The sequence below is a fragment of the Salvelinus fontinalis genome, chromosome 14 (assembly GCF_029448725.1).
Source record: "Salvelinus fontinalis isolate EN_2023a chromosome 14, ASM2944872v1, whole genome shotgun sequence".
NCBI lineage: Eukaryota > Metazoa > Chordata > Actinopteri > Salmoniformes > Salmonidae > Salvelinus > Salvelinus fontinalis.
In genome coordinates this window covers 6,498,346-6,520,845 of record NC_074678.1, presented here as the reverse complement: position 1 = coordinate 6,520,845, position 22,500 = coordinate 6,498,346, and the positions used below count along the sequence as shown (strand labels likewise).

The 22,500-nt window shown below is 39.5% G+C and overlaps 1 protein-coding gene across 2 annotated transcripts in view; it reads left to right on the top strand.

The window, feature by feature from the left end:
• Positions 1 to 22,500, top strand: part of LOC129869446 (phosphatidylinositol 3-kinase regulatory subunit gamma-like) — a 352,827-nt gene that overhangs the window by 172,133 nt on the left and 158,194 nt on the right. For both annotated transcript variants that reach the window (XM_055943873.1, XM_055943872.1), the window contains exons 6-7: positions 5,444 to 5,645; positions 15,518 to 15,603. In XM_055943873.1, coding sequence (XP_055799848.1) covers positions 5,444 to 5,645; positions 15,518 to 15,603 — 288 coding nt within the window. The remainder of the gene's footprint in view (positions 1 to 5,443; positions 5,646 to 15,517; positions 15,604 to 22,500) is intronic.

The window sequence follows — 22,500 nt, the reverse complement described above, 5'->3', positions numbered from 1 at the left end:
CTTTTGTACCTGTTTCCTCCAGCATCTTCACAAGGTCCTTTGCTGTTGTTCTGGGATTGATATGCAGTTTTCACACCAAAGTACGTTCATCTCTAGGAGTCAGAACGCATCTCCTTCCTGAGAGGTATGACGGCTGCGTGGTCCCATGGTGTTTATACTTGCGTACTATTGTTTGTACAGATGAACATGGTACCTTCAGGCATTTGGAAATTGCTCCCAAGGATGAACCAGACTTGTGGAGGTCTACACATTTTTTTTTATGTCTTGGCTGATTTCTTTGGATTTTCCCGTGATGTCAAGCAAAGAGGCACTGAGTTTGAAGGTAGGCCTTGAAATACATCCACAGATACACCTCCAATTGACTCAAATTATGTCAATTAGCCTATCAGAAGCTTCTAAAGCCATGACATCATTTTCGGGATTTTCCAAGCTGTTTAAAGGCACAGTCAACTTAGTGTATGTAAAGTTCTTACCCGCTGGAATTGTGATACAGTGAATTATAAGTGAAATAATCTGTCTGTAAACAATTGTTGGAAAAATTACATCTACAAAGTAGATGTCCTAACCGACTTGCCAAAACTAGAAATTTGTGAAGTCGTTGAAAAACGAGTTTTATTGACTCCAACCTAAGTGTATGTAAACTTCCGACTTCATATGTATATAAACGCTACTCTCCAGGAGTGAAACAGACCAACCGACCGTCCGGTGCTCAAGTTCACGGTCAGGCTGACCGACCATGTGACTGCCAGTGTAACAGCAATCCCAGCAGACTTCGTCCAGGTGTCTCAGTCCCATTCCTTTGTGTCTGTCTAAAACAAAAGAAGTGGTCAGTCATCCTATTGGCCTAATCCAGACTCAGAGTGACATCTCTAAGAACCCAGGGCACAGGGCCAGCTTTACAGCCAGACCATGCCCATTTGGACCGGACAGAGTGGGGCACCCAGCTCTAACCCTCCCTTACTCTCTCTTCCCTAGTCAGCCCAGCTCTAACCCTCCCTTACTTCCTCCTCCCTAGTCAGCCCAGCTCTAACCCTCCCTTACTCTCTCTTCCCTAGTCAACCCAGCTCTAACCCTCCCTTACTTCCTCCTCTCTAGTCAGCCCAGCTCTAACCCTCCCTTACTTCCTCCTCCCTAGTCAGCCCAGCTCTAACCCTCCCTTACTTCCTCCTCCCTAGTCAGCCCAGCTCTAACCCTCCCTTACTTCCTCCTCCCTAGTCAGCCCAGCTCTAAACCTCCCTTACTTCCTCCTCCCTAGTCAGCCCAGCTCTAACCCTCCCTTACTTCCTCCTCCCTAGTCAGCCCAGCTCTAAACCTCCCTTACTTCCTCCTCCCTAGTCAGCCCAGCTCTAACCCTCCCTTACTTCCTCCTCCCTAGTCAGCCCAGCTCTAAACCTCCCTTACTTCCTCCACCCTAGTCAGCCCAGCTCTAACCCTCCCTTACTTCCTCCTCCCTGGGCTGTCCAGTGTCCGTATGGACAGATGGAAATCCAGTCAACCGGTTAGTGGCACCAAAAGGTCTACCCCCCCTCCTCCCTGCCCAGTCCTAGTCTCAGTGTCCAGTAGATCGTCAGGGACAGATGGACAGGTCAAGTTCCCAGCCTTGGCCTCTATTGAGCCAGGATCAGACCGTATTGATAAGGTTCTGAGGGGGGCCATGAGGACAGAGGGGACAGGGCGGGGTGATAACACCTCCAGACGGGATGTGGGTGGGAGGGCAGGGGGTCTGGGGGGAGGTCTAGGGTGGGTAGCGGTCATTGGCTGTGTCTGTGGTCCGAGGAGGCGAGACAAGAGGAGGTCAACACAGCTGCCCTCTATCAGACCAGACAGATTGTCAACTATATATCATCCAACAGCTCTGACCGACACACACCCACCCACACACACATATACACACATACTCCCCCTCAACACACACAACCTCCTCCCTCCCCAAGCCCTCCTAACCCTCTCCCAGTGTGTCCCTAACCTCTAACCCCTGACCCTAAGACACTTATCTCATATAATCACCCCGGGCCAGCCTTAACCAGGCCATCCCTATTGGCCCCAGGCGAGGGTGGAAGTCATTAAGAGAAAAGCCAGTCTCAGCCATGTGACTACAGCAGCTAACAGGAGAGTAGTCCTCCTCATCAGCAGACATGAGGTGCTCTACGAATGAGCACTTCTGCAGCTAACACGCACACGCACACACACACACACACACACACACACACACACACACACACACACACACACACACACACACACACAAAGGCTCAACACAAACACTCTTCCACTCTTAGCTACAGAACACACCATTAGTCAGGATTGACAGATTTACTGAGACCATCCTCCTGGTGGTTGTTTAAGTCCAGAGCACTTTGACTTAGGATCGATCACAAACACGGGTAAAAAAAAATACAAGTCTTTACAAAGTCCAAATGCACCACTATAATAGGTCAATATGGATCACATTCTGCTTCTGTCGTGTACAGTATGTGAAAGAAGAAAGCTAGCTGCATTATAATTTAGTACATATAGTACATATTCCAATAGAAGACAGGGGTGTTTCTCCTTAGTAGCAGAATAAAATCAAGGCTGGACACAAAACACAGTACACTCTGTACACTACAGAACACTACAGTACACTCTGTACACTACAGAACACTACAGAACACTACAGTACACTCTGTACACTACAGAACACTACAGTACACTCTGTACACTACAGAACACTACAGAACACTACAGTACACTCTGTACACTACAGAACACTACAGTACACTCTGTACACTACAGAACACTACAGTACACTCTGTACACTACAGAACACTACAGTACACTCTGTACACTACAGAACACTACAGAACACTACAGAACACTACAGTACACTCTGTACACTACAGAACACTACAGTACACTCAGCACAATACAGTACAGTACACTCACCGCAGTACACTACAGTACACTATACTCAGTACAGTACACTACACTATACTCAGTACACTACAGTACACTATACTCAGTACAGTACACTACACTATACTCAGTACAGTACACTACACTATACCCAATACGGTACACTACACTATACTCAGTACAGTACAGTACAGTACACTCACCGCAGTACACTACAGTACACTATACTCAGTACAGTACACTACACTATACCCAATACGGTACACTACACTATACTCAGTACACTACGGTACACTCAGTACACTACAGTACACTACACTCACTGCAGTACACTACAGTGCACTATACTCAGTACAGTACAGTACACTATACGCAGTACACTAAGTACAATGCAGTACAGTACACTCACCATAGTACACTACAGTACACTATACTCAGTACACTACAGTACACTATACTCAGTACACTACAGTACACTATACTCAGTACAGTACACTACACTATACTCAATACGGTACACTACACTATACTCAGTACACTACGGTACACTCAGTACACTACAGTACACTACACTCACTGCAGTACAGTACACTATACGCAGTACACTAAGTACAATGCAGTACAGTACACTCACCATAGTACACTACAGTACACTATACTCAGTACAGTACACTGTACTATACTCACTGCAGTACACTACGGTACACTCAGTACACTACAGTACACTACGGTACACTCCAATAAACTACAGTACACTACAGTACACTCAGTACAGTACAGTACACTCAGTACACTACAGTACACTATACTCAGTACAGTACACTACAGTACACTACAGTACACTCACTACAGTACAGTACACTCAGTACACTACAGTACACTATACTCAGTACAGTACACTACAGTACACTACAGTACACTCACTACAGTACAGTACACTCAGTACACTACAGTACACTATACTCAGTACAGTACACTACAGTACACTACAGTACACTCACTACAGTACAGTACACTCAGTACACTACAGTACACTATACTCAGTACAGTACACTACTGTACACTACAGTACACTCACTACAGTACAGTACACTTAGTACACTACAACACACTATACTCAGTACAGTACACTCCAGTACACTACGGTACACTCCAATAAACTACAGTACACTACAGTACACTCCAGTACAGTACACTCCAGTACAGTACACTCCAGTACAGTACACTCGGTACACTCCAGTACAGTACAGTACACTTCAGTACAGTACACTCCAGTACAGTACACTACAGTACACTCCAGTACAGTACACTCCAGTACAGTACACTACAGTACACTCCAGTACAGTACACTCCAGTACAGTACACTCCAGTACAGTACACTCCAGTACAGTACACTCATCGTTAAGCAGAGTGCAGAAGTGCATGTGCAATACGTAGTGGTTATGTGATCTTCCACAGAGAGAACCCCTAGCTGCCTAGACAGCAGAGTATTGCAGAGGTACATATGTTGGGTCTTGTTCGCAGAGTGATGGGAAGGCCTTTTGGTGAGAGCATCATTATGCCTTCTCCTCTCTAAACAACCACATCGTCTGAGCTGTGAGAACACATAAAGGAGCTGAGGCTGATCTGATCCCAGGCCATCCAGAGACACAGAAAAACAGCGTTTATAACTGTTATCCCATATATAGGCTGTCCCATCAAAGCTAACGGCATGGATGGGTGACTACAACAGATTGCCATTCTAGACAGCAGTGCTGTTGTTGGGGAGGCTATAATTCTGAATTCAAATCTCCCAGTATATCTGTCAAATATTCAAATTACTGAGTAGACCTTCAGAAAGTGTTTACACCCCTTGACTTCTTACACATTTTGTTGTGTAAGAGCCTGAATTGAAAATGTATTAAATTGTGATTTTGTGTCACTGGCCTACACATAATACTCAATAATTTTCCACAAATTAATAAAAAATGTAAAGCTGAAATGTCTTGTGTCAATAATTATTCAATCCCTTTGTTATGGCAAGCCTCATTGCTTCATGATTATGGGATATTGTGTGTAGATCGATGAGGGGGAAATGTAATACATTTTGAATATGTGGAAAAAGTCAAGGGGTCTGAATACTTTCCAAATGCACTGTATGTAAATGAGATATTTCTGTATTTCATTTTCAATAAATGTGTAAATGTCTAAAAACATGTTTTCACTTTGTCATTATGGGGTATTGTGTGTAGATGGGTGAGAAAATAAATGTATTTGATCCATGTTGAATTCAGGCTGTAACACAACATATTGAGAAAGTCAAGGGGTGTGAATACTTTCTGAAGGCACTGTAGGTGTGTTCTGTTATTAGTGCCTAGCTCTCTGTCCCAGCACACACACACACACACACACACACACACACACACACACACACACACACACACACACACACACACACACACACACACACACACACACACACACACACACACACACGCATACACACACACACACACAAATACAATTCACACTTGTACTCATTCCCCCTCTCTCTGTCTTGCTACTCCAGAGACTCAGAGCGTGGAGGAGTGTGGCGAGAACCTGAAGAAGATCCTAGAGTCCCCCAGCGTCCCCCAGGCCAACCACCAGCTCCTGGTGCACCTCACCAGACACTTGGTCAGGGTGGCCCAGAGTGGGGCTCAGAACCAGGCCAGCCCCAGGCTTCTAGGCCAGACCTTCAGTGAGGCCATCTTCAAACACTCCCACTTCTGGTAAGACTGATTGGTGCGTTGGTGAAGTGGTGTGGTGCTGGCTACACTCTTAGAAAGAAGATGCTATCTAGAACCTAAAAGGGTTATTCGGCTGTCCCCATAGGAAAAGCCTTTTAAAATCTTTTTTGGTTCCAGGTATATCCAACAGATATAGGAAACATATCAAGCATGGGTCTTATGCATGCTGTATTCTCAGATATATACTGTATACTGACATTCTCAGATATACTGTATACTGACATTCTCAGATATACTGTATACTGACATTCTCAGATATATATATATTGACATTCTCAGATATACTGTATACTGACATTCACGAATATATATACCTACATTCTCAGAAATATATACTGACATTCTCAGATATACTGTATACTGACATTCTCAGATATACTGTATACTGACATTCTCAGATATACTGTATACTGACATTCTCAGATATATACTGTATACAGACATTCTCAGATATATACTGTATACTGACATTCACGAATATATATACTGACATTCTCAGAAATATACTGACATTCTCAGAAATATACTGACATTCTCAGATATATATACTGACATTCTCAGAAATATACTGACATTCTCAGATATACTGTATACTGACATTCTCAGATATATATACTGACATTCTCAGATATACTGTATACTGACATTCTCAGATATATACTGACATTCTCAGATATACTGTATACTGACATTCTCAGATATATATACTGACATTCTCAGTTATACTGTATACTGACATTCTTGAATATATATACTCACATTTTCAGATATATATATATACCGACATTCTCAGTTATACTGTATACTGACATTCTCGAATATATATACTGACATTCTCAGATATATATATACTGACATTCTCAGATATATATATACTGACGTTATCAGAAACGTATAGTCTGGATTTACATTTGGTCAACTAAAGTTAATTCAACTTGAAATCAACAGAAAATGGCACCATGTTAAATGTTGGGTGAAAAAAAGACTAAATTACTTTTTGCAAATCCAATCAGTTTTCCACGTTGATTCAACATCATCACGCATATTGTTTTGATTGTAATGATGTGGAAACAACGTTAATTCAAACAGTTTTTGTCCAGTGGGAAAGCATTAGCATGTTGAGTATGCTGTTTGTTCTTCGCATGCACTGCCAAAGCTCACCGGGAGAATTGCTCTCCGAATTGCTCTGAATCACGCAGGAATGTCCGTTTCTGGCTTCTGTTTACAAAGAAATCTGGAATAGGAGATTACAGTCAATGAGTCAGAACTCGTGATATTTGCGTAGCCTCTTCCACTCGCTCTGTCGCTCGCCTCTGACGTCACCAGAAGGAGTGAGCGTGCTGGGCTATCCCAGAATGCATTGCTCTCTCTGGCCCGTCGCTCTGTGAGGTTTTTTATGAAAACTTGACCCATGGTGCTCCAGCCCCCCAGCCATAACCACCAGAGAAACAGATGGAGGGAGGCCAACCTGAGTCTGTTTGTCTGACCTTTTCTAACATAGTATGTAACCCAAATGGCACAATAATCCCTATGTAGTCCACTACTTTTTTACCAGGGCCCATAGGACTCTGATCAAAAGTAATGCACTACGTACTCTCATTTGGGATTCAGACGTAAGCTCAGTGGATTAGACCAAAGAGAGAAACGGCAGCGCAGGGAGAAGGGTCTTCTTAACCATTTAGCGCCATGCCAGGCAGAGAACTCTGTCAAGTACTTCCAAAACCAAACAACGCAGATCATAGAGTATATAGTAGTATATCATATAGTAATAGATCATATACTAATAGTAGATCATATAGTATAGTAGAACATATAGTAGTAGAACATATAGTAGTAGAACATATAGTAGTGGATCATATAGTAATAGATCATATAGTAGTAGATCATATAGTAGTATATCATATAGTAATAGATCATGTACTAATAGTAGATCATATAGTAGATCATATAGTAGAACATATAGTAGTAGATCATATAGAAGTAGATCATATAGTAGTAGATCATATAGTAGAACATATAGTAGTAGATCATGTAGTAATATATCATATACTAATAGTAGAACATATAGTAGTAGATCATATAGAAGTAGATCATATAGTAGTATATCATATAGTAATAGATCATATACTAATAGTAGATCATATAGTATATTAGAACATATAGTAGTAGATCATATAGAAGTAGATCATATATTAGTAGATCATATAGTAGTATATCATATAGTAATATATCATATACTAATAGTAGATCATATAGTATATTAGAACATATAGTAGTAGATCATATAGAAGTAGATCATATAGAAGTAGATCATATAGTTATAGAACATATAGTAGATCATATACTAATAGTAGATCATATAGTAGATCATATAGTAGAACCTATAGTAGTAGATCATATAGAAGTAGATCATATAGAAGTAGATCATATAGTAGTAGAACATATAGTAGTAGATCATATAGAAGTAGAACATATAGTAGTAGATCATATAGAAGTAGAACATATAGTAGTAGATCATATAGAAGTAGATCATATAGAAGTAGATCATATAGTAGTAGATCATATAGTAGTAGATCATATAGTAGTAGAACATATAGTAGTAGATCATATAGTAGAACATATAGTAGTAGATCATATAGTAGTAGATCATATAGTAGAACATATAGTAGTAGAACATATAGTAGTAGATCATATAGTAATATATCATATACTAATAGTAGATCATATAGTAGAACATATAGTAGTAGATCATATAGTAGTAGATCATATAGAAGTAGATCATATAGTAGTAGAACATATAGTAATATATCATATAGTAATATATCATATACTAATAGTAGATCATATAGTAGATCATATAGTAGAACATATAGTAGTAGATCATATAGAAGTAGATCATATAGAAGTAGATCATATAGTAGTAGAACATATAGTAGTAGATCATATAGTAGAACATATAGTAGTAGATCATATAGTAATATATCATATACTAATAGTAGATCATATAGTAGATCATATAGTAGAACATATAGTAGTAGATCATATAGAAGTAGATCATATAGAAGTAGATCATATAGTAGTAGAACATATAGTAGTAGATCATATAGTAGAACATATAGTAGTAGATCATATAGTAGAACATATAGTAGTAGATCATATAGTAGAACATATAGTAGTAGATCATATAGTAGAACATATAGTAGTAGATCATATAGTAGAACATATAGTAGTAGATCATATAGTAGATCATATAGTAGTAGATCATATAGTAGAACATATAGTAGTAGATCATATAGTAGAACATATAGTAGTAGATCATATAGAAGTAGATCATATAGAAGTAGATCATATAGTAGTAGAACATATAGTAGTAGATCATATAGTAGAACATATAGTAGTAGATCATATAGTAGAACATATAGTAGTAGATCATATAGTAGATCATATAGTAGTAGATCATATAGTAGAACATATAGTAGTAGAACATATAGTAATTAATCATGTACTAATAGTAGATCATATAGTAATATATCATATACTAATAGTAGATCATATAGTAGATCATATAGTAGTAGAACATATAGTAGTAGATCATATAGTAATATATCATATACTAATAGTAGATCATATAGTAGATCATATAGTAGTAGAACATATAGTAGTAGATCATATAGTAATATATCATATACTAATAGTAGATCATATAGTAGATCATATAGTAGTAGAACATATAGTAGTAGATCATATAGTAGAACATATAGTAGTAGAACATATAGTAGTAGATCATATAGTAATATATCATATACTAATAGTAGATCATATAGTAGATCATATAGTAGTAGATCATATAGTAGAACATATAGTAGTAGATCATATAGTAGAACATATAGTAGTAGATCATATAGTAGTAGATCATATAGTAGAACATATAGTAGTAGATCATATAGTAGAACATATAGTAGTAGATCATATAGTAGATCATATAGTAGTAGATCATATAGTAGAACATATAGTAGTAGATCATATAGTAGATCATATAGTAGTAGATCATATAGTAGAACATATAGTAGTAGATCATATAGTAGAACATATAGTAGTAGATCATATAGTAGAACATATAGTAGTAGATCATATAGTAGATCATATAGTAGTAGATCATATAGTAGATCATATAGTAGTAGATCATATAGTAGAACATATAGTAGTAGATCATATAGTAGATCATATAGTAGTAGATCATATAGTAGAACATATAGTAGTAGATCATATAGTAGAACATATAGTAGTAGATCATATAGTAATAGATCATGTACTAATAGTAGATCATATAGTAGATCATATAGTAGTAGAACATATAGTAGTAGATCATATAGTAATATATCATATACTAATAGTAGATCATATAGTAGATCATATAGTAGTAGAACATATAGTAGTAGATCATATAGTAATATATCATATACTAATAGTAGATCATATAGTAGATCATATAGTAGTAGAACATATAGTAGTAGATCATATAGTAGAACATATAGTAGTAGAACATATAGTAGTAGATCATATAGTAATATATCATATACTAATAGTAGATCATATAGTAGATCATATAGTAGTAGAACATATAGTAGTAGATCATATAGTAGATCATATAGTAGTAGATCATATAGTAGATCATATAGTAGTAGATCATATAGTAGAACATATAGTAGTAGATCATATAGTAGAACATATAGTAGTAGATCATATAGTAGATCATATAGTAGTAGATCATATAGTAGAACATATAGTAGTAGATCATATAGTAGAACATATAGTAGTAGAACATATAGTAATAGATCATGTACTAATAGTAGATCATATAGTAATATATCATATACTAATAGTAGATCATATAGTAGATCATATAGTAGTAGAACATATAGTAGTAGATCATATAGTAATATATCATATACTAATAGTAGATCATATAGTAGATCATATAGTAGTAGAACATATAGTAGATCATATAGTAGTAGATCATATAGTAGAACATATAGTAGTAGATCATATAGAAGTAGATCATATAGAAGTAGATCATATAGTAGTAGAACATATAGTAGTAGATCATATAGTAGAACATATAGTAGTAGATCATATAGTAGAACATATAGTAGTAGATCATATAGTAGAACATATAGTAGTAGATCATATAGTAGATCATATAGTAGTAGATCATATAGTAGAACATATAGTAGTAGAACATATAGTAGTAGATCATATAGTAGAACATATAGTAGTAGATCATATAGTAGATCATATAGTAGTAGATCATATAGTAGAACATATAGTAGTAGATCATATAGTAGATCATATAGTAGTAGATCATATAGTAGAACATATAGTAGTAGAACATATAGTAGTAGATCATATAGTAGAACATATAGTAGTAGATCATATAGTAGATCATATAGTAATAGATCATATAGTAGAACATATAGTAGTAGAACATATAGTAGTAGAACATATAGTAGAACATATATAGTAGATCATATAGTAGATCATATAGTAGTAGATCATATAGTAGAACATATAGTAGTAGAACATATAGTAGTAGATCATATAGTAATATATCATATACTAATAGTAGATCATATAGTAGATCATATAGTAGTAGAACATATAGTAGTAGATCATATAGTAGATCTTATAGTAGTAGATCATATAGTAGATCATATAGTAGTAGATCATATAGTAGAACATATAGTAGTAGAACATATAGTAGTAGAACATATAGTAGAACATATATAGTAGATCATATAGTAGAACATATAGTAGTAGAACATATAGTAGAAGAACATATAGTAGATCATATAGTAGTAGATCATATAGTAGAACATATAGTAGATCATATGATAGTAGAACATATAGTAGTAGAACATATAGTAGTAGAACATATAGTAGTAGATCATATAGTAGAACATATAGTAGTAGATCATATAGTAGATCATATAGTAGTAGATCATATAGTAGAACATATAGTAGTAGAACATATAGTAGTAGATCATATAGTAGAACATATAGTAGTAGATCATATAGTAGATCATATAGTAGTAGATCATATAGTAGAACATATAGTAGTAGATCATATAGTAGATCATATAGTAGTAGATCATATAGTAGAACATATAGTAGTAGAACATATAGTAGTAGATCATATAGTAGAACATATAGTAGTAGATCATATAGTAGATCATATAGTAATAGATCATATAGTAGAACATATAGTAGTAGAACATATAGTAGTAGAACATATAGTAGAACATATATAGTAGATCATATAGTAGATCATATAGTAGTAGATCATATAGTAGAACATATAGTAGTAGAACATATAGTAGTAGATCATATAGTAATATATCATATACTAATAGTAGATCATATAGTAGATCATATAGTAGTAGAACATATAGTAGTAGATCATATAGTAGATCTTATAGTAGTAGATCATATAGTAGATCATATAGTAGTAGATCATATAGTAGAACATATAGTAGTAGAACATATAGTAGTAGAACATATAGTAGAACATATATAGTAGATCATATAGTAGAACATATAGTAGTAGAACATATAGTAGAAGAACATATAGTAGATCATATAGTAGTAGATCATATAGTAGAACATATAGTAGATCATATGATAGTAGAACATATAGTAGTAGAACATATAGTAGTAGAACATATAGTAGATCATATAGTAGTAGATCATATAGTAGAACATATAGTAGATCATATGATAGTAGAACATATATAGTAGATCATATAGTAGAACATATAGTAGTAGAACATATAGTAGTAGAACATATAGTAGATCATATAGTAGTAGATCATATAGTAGAACATATGATAGTAGATCATATAGTAGAACATATAGTAGTAGATCATATAGTAGAACATATAGTAGTAGATCATATAGTAGAACATATGATAGTAGATCATATAGTAGAACATATAGTAGTAGATCATATAGTAGAACATATAGTAGTAGATCATATAGTAGAACATATGATAGTAGATCATATAGTAGAACATATAGTAGTAGATCATATAGTAGAACATATAGTAGTAGATCATATAGTAGATCATATAGTAGTAGATCATATAGTAGAACATATAGTAGTAGATCATATAGTAGAACATATAGTAGTAGATCATATAGTAGTAGATCATACAGTAGTAGATCATATAGTAGAACATATAGTAGTAGATCATATAGTAGATCATATAGTAGTAGATCATATAGTAGAACATATAGTAGTAGATCATATAGTAGAACATATAGTAGTAGATCATATAGTAGAACATATAGTAGTAGATCATATAGTAGAACATATAGTAGTAGAACATATAGTAGAACATATAGTAGTAGATCATATAGTAGAACATATAGTAGTAGATCATATAGTAGATCATATAGTAGTAGATCATATAGTAGAACATATAGTAGTAGATCATATAGTAGAACATATAGTAGTAGATCATATAGTAGAACATATAGTAGTAGATCATATAGTAGAACATATAGTAGTAGAACATATAGTAGTAGATCATATAGTAGAACATATAGTAGTAGATCATATAGTAGAACATATAGTAGTAGAACATATAGTAGAACATATAGTAGTAGATCATATAGTAGTAGATCATATAGTAGTAGATCATATAGTAGATCATATAGTAGTAGATCATATAGTAGATCATATAGTAGATCATATAGTAGAACATATATAGTAGATCATATAGTAGAACATATAGTAGTAGAACATATAGTAGTAGATCATATAGTAGAACATATAGTAGTAGAACATATAGTAGTAGATCATATAGTAGAACATATAGTAGTAGATCATATAGTAGAACATATAGTAGTAGAACATATAGTAGAACATATAGTAGTAGATCATATAGTAGTAGATCATATAGTAGATCATATAGTAGTAGATCATATAGTAGATCATATAGTAGTAGATCATATAGTAGAACATACAGTAGTAGATCCTATAGTAGATCATATAGTAGTAGATCATATAGTAGATCATATAGTAGTAGATCATATAGTAGAACATATAGTAGTAGATCATATAGTAGTAGATCATATAGTAGATCATATAGTAGTAGATCATATAGTAGTAGATCATATACTAATAGTAGATCATATAGTAGATCATATAGTAGTAGATCATATAGTAGTAGATCATATAGTAGAACATATAGTAGTAGATCATATAGTAGATCATATAGTAGTAGATCATATAGTAGATCATATAGTAGTAGATCATATAGTAGATCATATAGTAGTAGATCATATAGTAGAACATATAGTAGTAGATCATATAGTAGAACATATAGTAGTAGATCATATAGTAGATCATATAGTAGTAGATCATATAGTAGATCATATAGTAGTAGATCATATAGTAGTAGATCATATAGTAGATCATATAGTAGTAGATCATATAGTAGATCATATAGTAGTAGATCATATAGTAGTAGATCATATAGTAGATCATATAGTAGTAGATCATATAGTAGATCATATAGTAGTAGATCATATAGTAGTAGATCATATAGTAGATCATATAGTAGTAGATCATACAGCTCATTAATTGCATGTTCAGCAATTATTTACAGCATGTTCATTGCTTGCTTATGGTTCATTGAACAAGCATGTGTTAAACAGTGTTAAAACCCGTTACAATGAAGATCTGTGAAGTTATTTGGATTTTTACGAATTATCTTTGAAAGACAGGGTCCTGAAAAAGGGAGTTTATATACTGTATTCTACACCATCTACTGCATCTTGCCTATGCCTCTCGGACATCGCTCATCCATATATTTATATGTATATATTCTTATTCCATCCCTTTACTTAGATTTGTGTGTTTTCGGTAGTTGCTGTGGAATTGTTATATTACTTGTTAGATATTACTGCGCTGTCGGATCTAGAAGCATAAGCATTTCGCTACACTCGCATTAACATCTGTTAACCATGTGTATGTGACCAATAACATCTGCTAACCATGTGTATGTGACCAATAACATCTGCTAACCATGTGTATGTGACCATTAACATCTGCTAACCATGTGTATGTGACCAATAACATCTGCTAACCATGTGTATGTGACCAATAACATCTGCAAACCATTTGTATGTAACCAATAACATCTGTTAACCATGTGTATGTGATCAATAACATCTGCTAACCATGTGTATGTGACCAATAACATCTGTTAACCATGTGTATGTGACCAATAACATCTGCTAACCATGTGTATGTGACCAATAACATCTGCTAACCATATGTATGTGACCAATACCATTTGATTTGATTTGAAAGTGTATTATGCCTCAAAATGTCATTTTGTTTAGTCATCTTCCTCCGAGAGAGGTCCGTCGCACAGCCACCACAGGACTTGAATTATAGGGAATAAGTACATAAGTTAATCAACAGTTTCTCTGACCCAGCAGCAATAGAGGAGAGCGGAAGGGAGGGAATGAGGGAACGGGTTCATAACCCACAAACTATCACTAGAACTTTTACTAGTTTTCCAGTTCCTTCAAAGAAGCCATTTTGTTTTATTTTCTACTGCATTTCAACCATACATATAGCTTTTATTGTTGTCGGATGGATAGCATGCTCTCTCTCTTTCTCACCCCTCCCCTCTTTCTCGCTATATTCAAGTGACGTTGTAACTCTTTACTCCCCATCAACACGATGTTATGTTTATGTCAATATTTACATCAATGACTTCTTGACCTCTCTGTCCCTTCATTTGACCTCTGACCTATTTCCCTGCCTGTCCATCTGCCTGCAGTGCGGACGTAAACCGAGAACACCACGTGAAGATCATGGAGGCCCTGATTGCAGCCGGGGGACTGGTGGAGATGCAGGCAGCCCCAGGTAGGACACTCCCCCTTTGGATCCGACCTGCAGTAACCCCCCCCCTCTCTCTGTGCCAACATGGTGGAGGGTCATGGACTTATACAAGTACTGTGTCACACATGGGTTCAGAAGTTCTACACAGTGAACTGCTTCTGAACAGGGTCCACAGGAAGGCCTTGGTCTTTACTTCAATAGAGAATACAGAGGTCCACATTGTGGTTCCTGGATTTGCTATTATTCGATGTGTCTCACAATTCAGCTTCATCATGTTTCATAATATGACAGAAACACCTACATATGACTGTGCAGTTTGTTGTTCCACTACGACAACAGCTATTCATGTCCACCATGGAATCATGGACCTATTTCAGCTTCTAGTTTACAGTAAGTCTGTCTATTAGTGAAGCAGGACTGGAATAGACCTGCCTGAGGAGGAATCTGTGGGAGGAAGGGGTGAGGAGGGGAAAGGAAGGGTGAGGGAGGGGTGATGAGGGCAGATGAAGGGGTGATGAGGGGAGAGTAAGGGTGAGAAGGGGAGAGCAAGGGAGAGGGAGGGGTGGTGAGGGGAGAGGAAAGGTGAGAAGGACTCTGTGGGGAGGAGGGGAGAGGAAGGGTGAGGGATGGGTGAGGAGAGGTGAGGAAAGGTGGGGAGGGTTGAGGGGAAATCTGTCGGGAGGAGGGGAGAGGAAGGGTGATGAGGGGAGAGGAAGGGTGAGAAGGGGAGAGGAAGGGTGAGGGAGGGGTGATGAGGGGCGAGGAAGGGTGAGGGAGGGGTGAGGAGGGGAAAGGAGGGGTGAGAAGGACTCTGTGGGGAGGAGGGTAGAGGGGGGGAGGAGGGGTGAGGGAGGGGAGAGGGAGGGAGGGAGGGGAGGGGAGAGGAGGGGGGAGGAGAAAGGATGGGGAGGAGGGGTGAGGGAGTGAGGGGAGAGAGGAGTGAGATATGAGGTCATACCGAACTAAATATAGACGAGTCACTTTATGGTCATCACTGTTTTATCAGTACGATGTCTGTCTGTCAGTACGATGTCTGTCTACCAGTACGATGTCTGTCTACCAGTACGATGTCTGTCTACCAGTACGATGTCTGTCTACCAGTACGATGTCTGTCTACCAATACGATGTCTGTCTACCAGTACGATGTCTGTCTATCAGTACGATGTCTGTCTGTCAGTACGATGTCTGTCTGTCAGTATGATGTCTGTCTGTCAGTATGATGTCTGTCTACCAGTACGATGTCTGTCTACCAGTACGATGTCTGTCTGTCAGTACGATGTCTGTCTACCAGTACGATGTCTGTCTACCAGTACGATGTCTGTCCACCAGTACGATGTCTGTCTATCAGTACGATGTCTGTCTATCAGTACGATGTCTGTCTGTCAGTACGATGTCTGTCTGTCAGTACGATGTCTGTCTATCAGTACGATGTCTGTCTACCAGTACGATGTCTGTCTACCAGTACGATGTCTGTCTACCAGTACGATGTCTGTCTGTCAGTACGATGTCTGTCTACCAGTACGATGTCTGTCTACCAGTACGATGTCTGTCTACCAGTACGATGTCTGTCTATCAGTACGATGTCTGTCTATCAGTACGATGTCTGTCTGTCAGTACTATGTCTGTCTACCAGTACGATGTCTGTCTACCAGTACGATGTCTGTCTGTCAGTCAGTACGATGTCTGTCTACCAGTACGATGTCTGTCTGTCAGTACGATGTCTGTCTACCAGTACGATGTCTGTCTACCAGTACGATGTCTGTCTATCAGTACGATGTATGTGGGTCATGGGAAGAAGGCTCTGTTTGTGTGTGCTTGCTTCAGTGCATGCATTTGTGTGCGCTTGTGTGTGTATGCTTGGGTGCGTGTGTGTGTGCTTGCGTGGGTGCGAGTTTGTGTGGCATACAGAGCGACCCAGGCCCAGCGAGAGGTCACATTTTATCTGCAGTGGCAGGATGTCTGTAGAATGGAATAGTGGTAATACTATCCAAGGACAGGCCGGTTCTAGAAGGCTCGGCAGGGTTCTGGCAGAGAGCGGACTTTCTGTATTCTGTCCTTCCTGTAAGAATCAGCCCACCGCCAGCAAGGGGTTTGTTATATCTGGTGGTTTTAATGAAAATAATTGAGCAGCTGCCCAAAGCTGGGCCATGTAGTTTATTTAACTTATGTATTTCTCACAGTGGGAAAACGACTTGGAATCCCTCTCTACCACAACCTCCAGTGGAAAAGAGCAGTTTGGTTTCTGAAATGTCCTGAGCTACTGTTACTAATAGTGCGTATAGCATAAAGTAATACCATACGTCTTCCTCCATTTGTTTGCTTTGCCACGAAAGCTGCGGTAACTTAACGGCATCTGTGCATTTTCTCTGGCTGGTTCTCCGGTGTTTATGTCCCAGAAAAATGCCTGGAGGGTCAGCCAACCTCAGGGCAACACTGTCAGAGAAGAGGATCAGCCAACCTCAGGGCAACACCGTCAGAGAAGAGGATCAGCCAACCTCAGGGCAACACCGTCAGAGAAGAGGATCAGCCAACCTCAGGGCAACACCGTCAGAGAAGAGGATCAGCCAACCTCAGGGCAACACTGTCAGAGGAGAGGATCAGCCAACCTCAGGGCAACACCGTCAGAGAAGAGGATCAGCCAACCTCAGGGCAACACCGTCAGAGAAGAGGATCAGCCAACCTCAGGGCAACACCGTCAGAGAAGAGGGTCAGCCAACCTCAGGGCAACACCGTCAGAGAAGAGGGTCAGCCAACCTCAGGGCAACACCGTCAGAGAAGAGGATCAGCCAACCTCAGGGCAACACTGTCAGAGAAGAGGATCAGCCAACCTCAGGGCAACACCGTCAGAGAAGAGGATCAGCCAACAGAGAAGAGGATCAGCCAACCTCAGGGCAACACCGTCAGAGAAGAGGATCAGCCAACCTCAGGGCAACACCGTCAGAGAAGAGGATCAGCCAACCTCAGGGCAACACCGTCAGAGAAGAGGATCAGCCAACCTCAGGGCAACACCGTCAGAGAAGAGGATCAGCCAACCTCAGGGCAACACCGTCAGAGAAGAGGGTCAGCCAACCTCAGGGCTACACCGTCAGAGAAGAGGATCAGCCAACCTCAGGGCAACACCGTCAGAGAAGAGGATCAGACCTAAAGAGGCTGTTAGGATTGTCTTGTACCCTCTGTATAACTTTGTGTGTGCGTGTGTGTGTGTGCATTTGCATTCGTGTGAAAGTGTCTTTGTTAGCCATACAGACAGACAGACAGACAGAAAGGCAGACAGACAGACAGGAAGGCGGTGGGTGGGGTACTGAATGAGGGTGTTAAGGTTTAGACAGCAGGTGTGTGTTGATTATGAGATGTGGGATTTTGGTTAAGGTTAAGATAATGGGGTCAGGCGGGGGTGTGTGGGGGCTTGTGTTGGGGTTAAGATAATGGGGTCAGGCGGGGGTGTGTGGGGGCTTGTGTTGGGGTTAAGATAATGGGGTCAGGCGGGGGTGTGTGGGGGCTTGTGTTGGGGTTAAGATAATGGGGTCAGGCGGGGGTGTGTGGGGGCTTGTGTTGGGGTTAAGATTATGGGGTCAGGCGGGTGTGTGGGGGCTTGTGTTGGGGATAAGGTTATGGGGTCAGGCGGGGGTGTGTGGGGGCTTGTGTTTGGGTTAAGGTTATGGGGTCAGACGGGTGTGTGGGGGCTTGTGTTTGGGTTAAGGTTATGGGGTCAGGCGGGTGTGTGGGGGCTTGTGTTGGGGTTAAGGTTAATGTTATGGGGTCAGTGGATATCGAGCCAGGTTATGGATCGATATCCACAGTACGTTTCGGGGAGGCAGGCAGTCTAGTGGTTTGAGCGTTGGGCCAGTAACTGGAAGGTTGCTGGATCGAATCCCAGAGCTGACAAGGTAAAAATCTGTCGTTTTGCCCCTGAACAAGGCAGTTAACCCACTGTTCCCCGGTAGGCTGTCATTGTAAATAATAATTTGTTCTTAACTAACTAGCCTGTACATTTTTTTTAAATATGGTTGCTAGGGTTGTGGGTAATGTAGTGGTTGATAACAGGGGTGGAACAACAGAATATGCCAGTACATCTCAGATTGGCTTTAACTTTAACACGGCCATCTCTACTCCCCTCCCTTCAGACCAATGTTATGGTTGTAAACATGAATGCTGGGTCCTATATTAACCCTTGGACTTGGCCTGGCCCAGCACAAAGGCACCATAACTCAGAGCCAATCATCACACTCAGCATGCTTGGAACAGAGAGCGGTTTATGGGGTAAGCTTTCACCACCCTGAGGGTCAGAGCCAGGGGGCGAGATGGGAGGGGCAAGACATGGGCTTAGGTGTTTAGGGGGTTAGGGGGACATCATTTAGGGTATTTTTAGGGAATTTGAGGGGCGGAGGCAGCAAGGAAAGTGGAAACCTGTGTGGGGTAGTTGCTGCTCAACACTGATACCACGAGGCCTTTCCATTACAGCAGCTCTTATACCAGTGTGTTTATGCTCTAAGTACTATGGTTACAGTGCCTTGTTAACAGTTCTAATTTGGTGTAATTGCCTAGCAATTACATAGCAATGGAGGTGAAGGTTTTGGGCATTAATAAGGAAGTGGAGAGGGGAACGCTATAATGTATTCAGCCTCCAGACAGACATTGTGTTGAAGTCCCAGTACTGCTTTAAGTGTGTGGATTGGCAGGGTTACATCACACCAACAAAGACTGCTGTCTGTTTGTGAGGTCTCTGACATGCAGCGTGTTTTATAACCTGTCTTACACAACCCACTAGACAAGCTCTCTGAGTAGATGGATGGAATCACTTCAAGATCATCTTGACATTTTGCCATTGCTTGAATGACTGTCCAGTATAGCATACCGTATCTCTATGTATTGTGGGGTGGCAGGTATCCTAGTGGTTAGAGCGGTAGACTAGTAATCAAAAGGTTGCAAGATCGAATCCCCGAGCTGACACGGTAAAAATCTGTACTTCTGCCCCTGAACAAGGCAGTAAACCCACTGTTCCCCGGTAGGCTGTCATTGAAAATAAGAATTTATTCTTAACTGTTTTGCCTAGTAAAATAAATATTCTATCGCTAGCTATGATCGTCTCTATTCTGGCAACTCAAGACAAATCATTTTAATATTTTATGTTCACCTGCTTGTCCAGTCGCAGAAGTCAAGTCCACAGATCCCTCATTTGTCAGATTGAATATGTGTCTTTGAAAGGGTCAGAGTAGCCACATAGTGTGGACAGACATGCAGGTACGGGTGTCTTATCTTGTCGCAGAGAATTTTCCTGTGCAGCAGGAAATGCAAATTGTAGTGTATTCAATGTTTTAAAAGGCTTTTAAAGTTTAAAGTTTGTAAGTTACAATTTAAAATGTCAGACTTGATTTATTCTAACAAAAAAATTAGCAACCCCTGCAAAAATGGCAATTAATCCACATAATAATTAACATTTCCTGTTGCTGCGGGATTATTTTCCTGCTGTGAGAAACTGGTAAAATGTTGTTTGTGGAGAGCGTTTCACGGCTGTGGGGAGAAAGAGGGAGGTCAGGTTCAAGTCGTTATGGGGCCAGTGGTGGAGAGCGTTTCACGGCTGTGGGGAGAAAGAGAGAGGTCAGGTTCATATCGTTATGGGGCCAGTGGTGGAGAGCGTTTCACGGCTGTAGGGAGAAAGAGGGAGGTCAGGTTCATATCATTATGGGGCCAGTGGTGGAGAGCGTTTCACGGCTGTGGGGAGAAAGAGAGAGGTCAGGTTCATATCGTTATGGGGCCAGTGGTGGAGAGCGTTTCACGGCTGTGGGGAGAAAGAGGGAGGTCAGGTTCATATCATTATGGGGCCAGTGGTGGAGAGCGTTTCACGGCTGTGGGGAGAAAGAGAGAGGTCAGGTTCATATCGTTATGGGGCCAGTGGTGGAGAGCGTTTCACGGCTGTGGGGAGAAAGAGGGAGGTCAGGTTCATATCTTTATGGGGCCAGTGGTGGAGAGCGTTTCACGGCTGTGGGGAGAAAGAGGGAGGTCAGGTTCATATCGTTATGGGGCCAGTGGTGGAGAGCGTTTCACGGCTGTGGGGAGAAAGAGAGAGGTCAGGTTCATGTCATTATGGGGCCAGTGGTGGAGAGCGTTTCACGGCTGTGGGGAGAAAGAGAGAGGTCAGGTTCATATCGTTATGGGGCCAGTGGTGGAGAGCGTTTCACGGCTGTGGGGAGAAAGAGGGAGGTCAGGTTCATGTCATTATGGGGCCAGTGGTTCATGTGTGAACAATTTTCTCCCAACTGGTCCCATAATGAGTATCCCGCCGAGCTCCAGAGTCTACATTAGCCCAGGTCAAAGGTTAGACTAGCTCCCATGGGTGCACCGTTAACCCCTGAATAAGCCCAACCAAGCCTTCTGCAAAGTCTTACAATCTTACAATTACAACACCACACGGTCTTTACCTGAGTGTTCAAGCCTTTGTGTGTGCTCGTGTCTGTACATCTATGTATTTAGTGGAGCAGGACCTGAGTTTTAGGCCTCAGTGGAACCCAGCTCAGCCAGTCAATCTGTCAGGCATTACCATCACGCCATAATAGCGTTACCAACCAAGAAAAAATACAAGAAAACCAACTCATTCACACACAGCCTTTCTGACTCTGTTATGACTTATTTTCCCCTGCCGAGTGCACGCAACCCTTGCCCACAGCCTAGCGAATGGAACAGACAACCCCCCCCTACACATACACACAAACACACCCAGCCATCCTAACCATCCCCCCTCCTCCCGGCCCCAGGCCATTTATTTGGGTCTTAATGTGTTCCAGGCAGGGAAAGTTTGTTGGTAAAACATTGCGTTTAAAGATAGATCTTGTGGGCTTGTGTTTGACTTCCCTCGTCTTGGATGACTGGGCCTGTCAGATACTGATGGATTCATTGTGGCTGTGAGCGTGTTGCTCTGAAAAT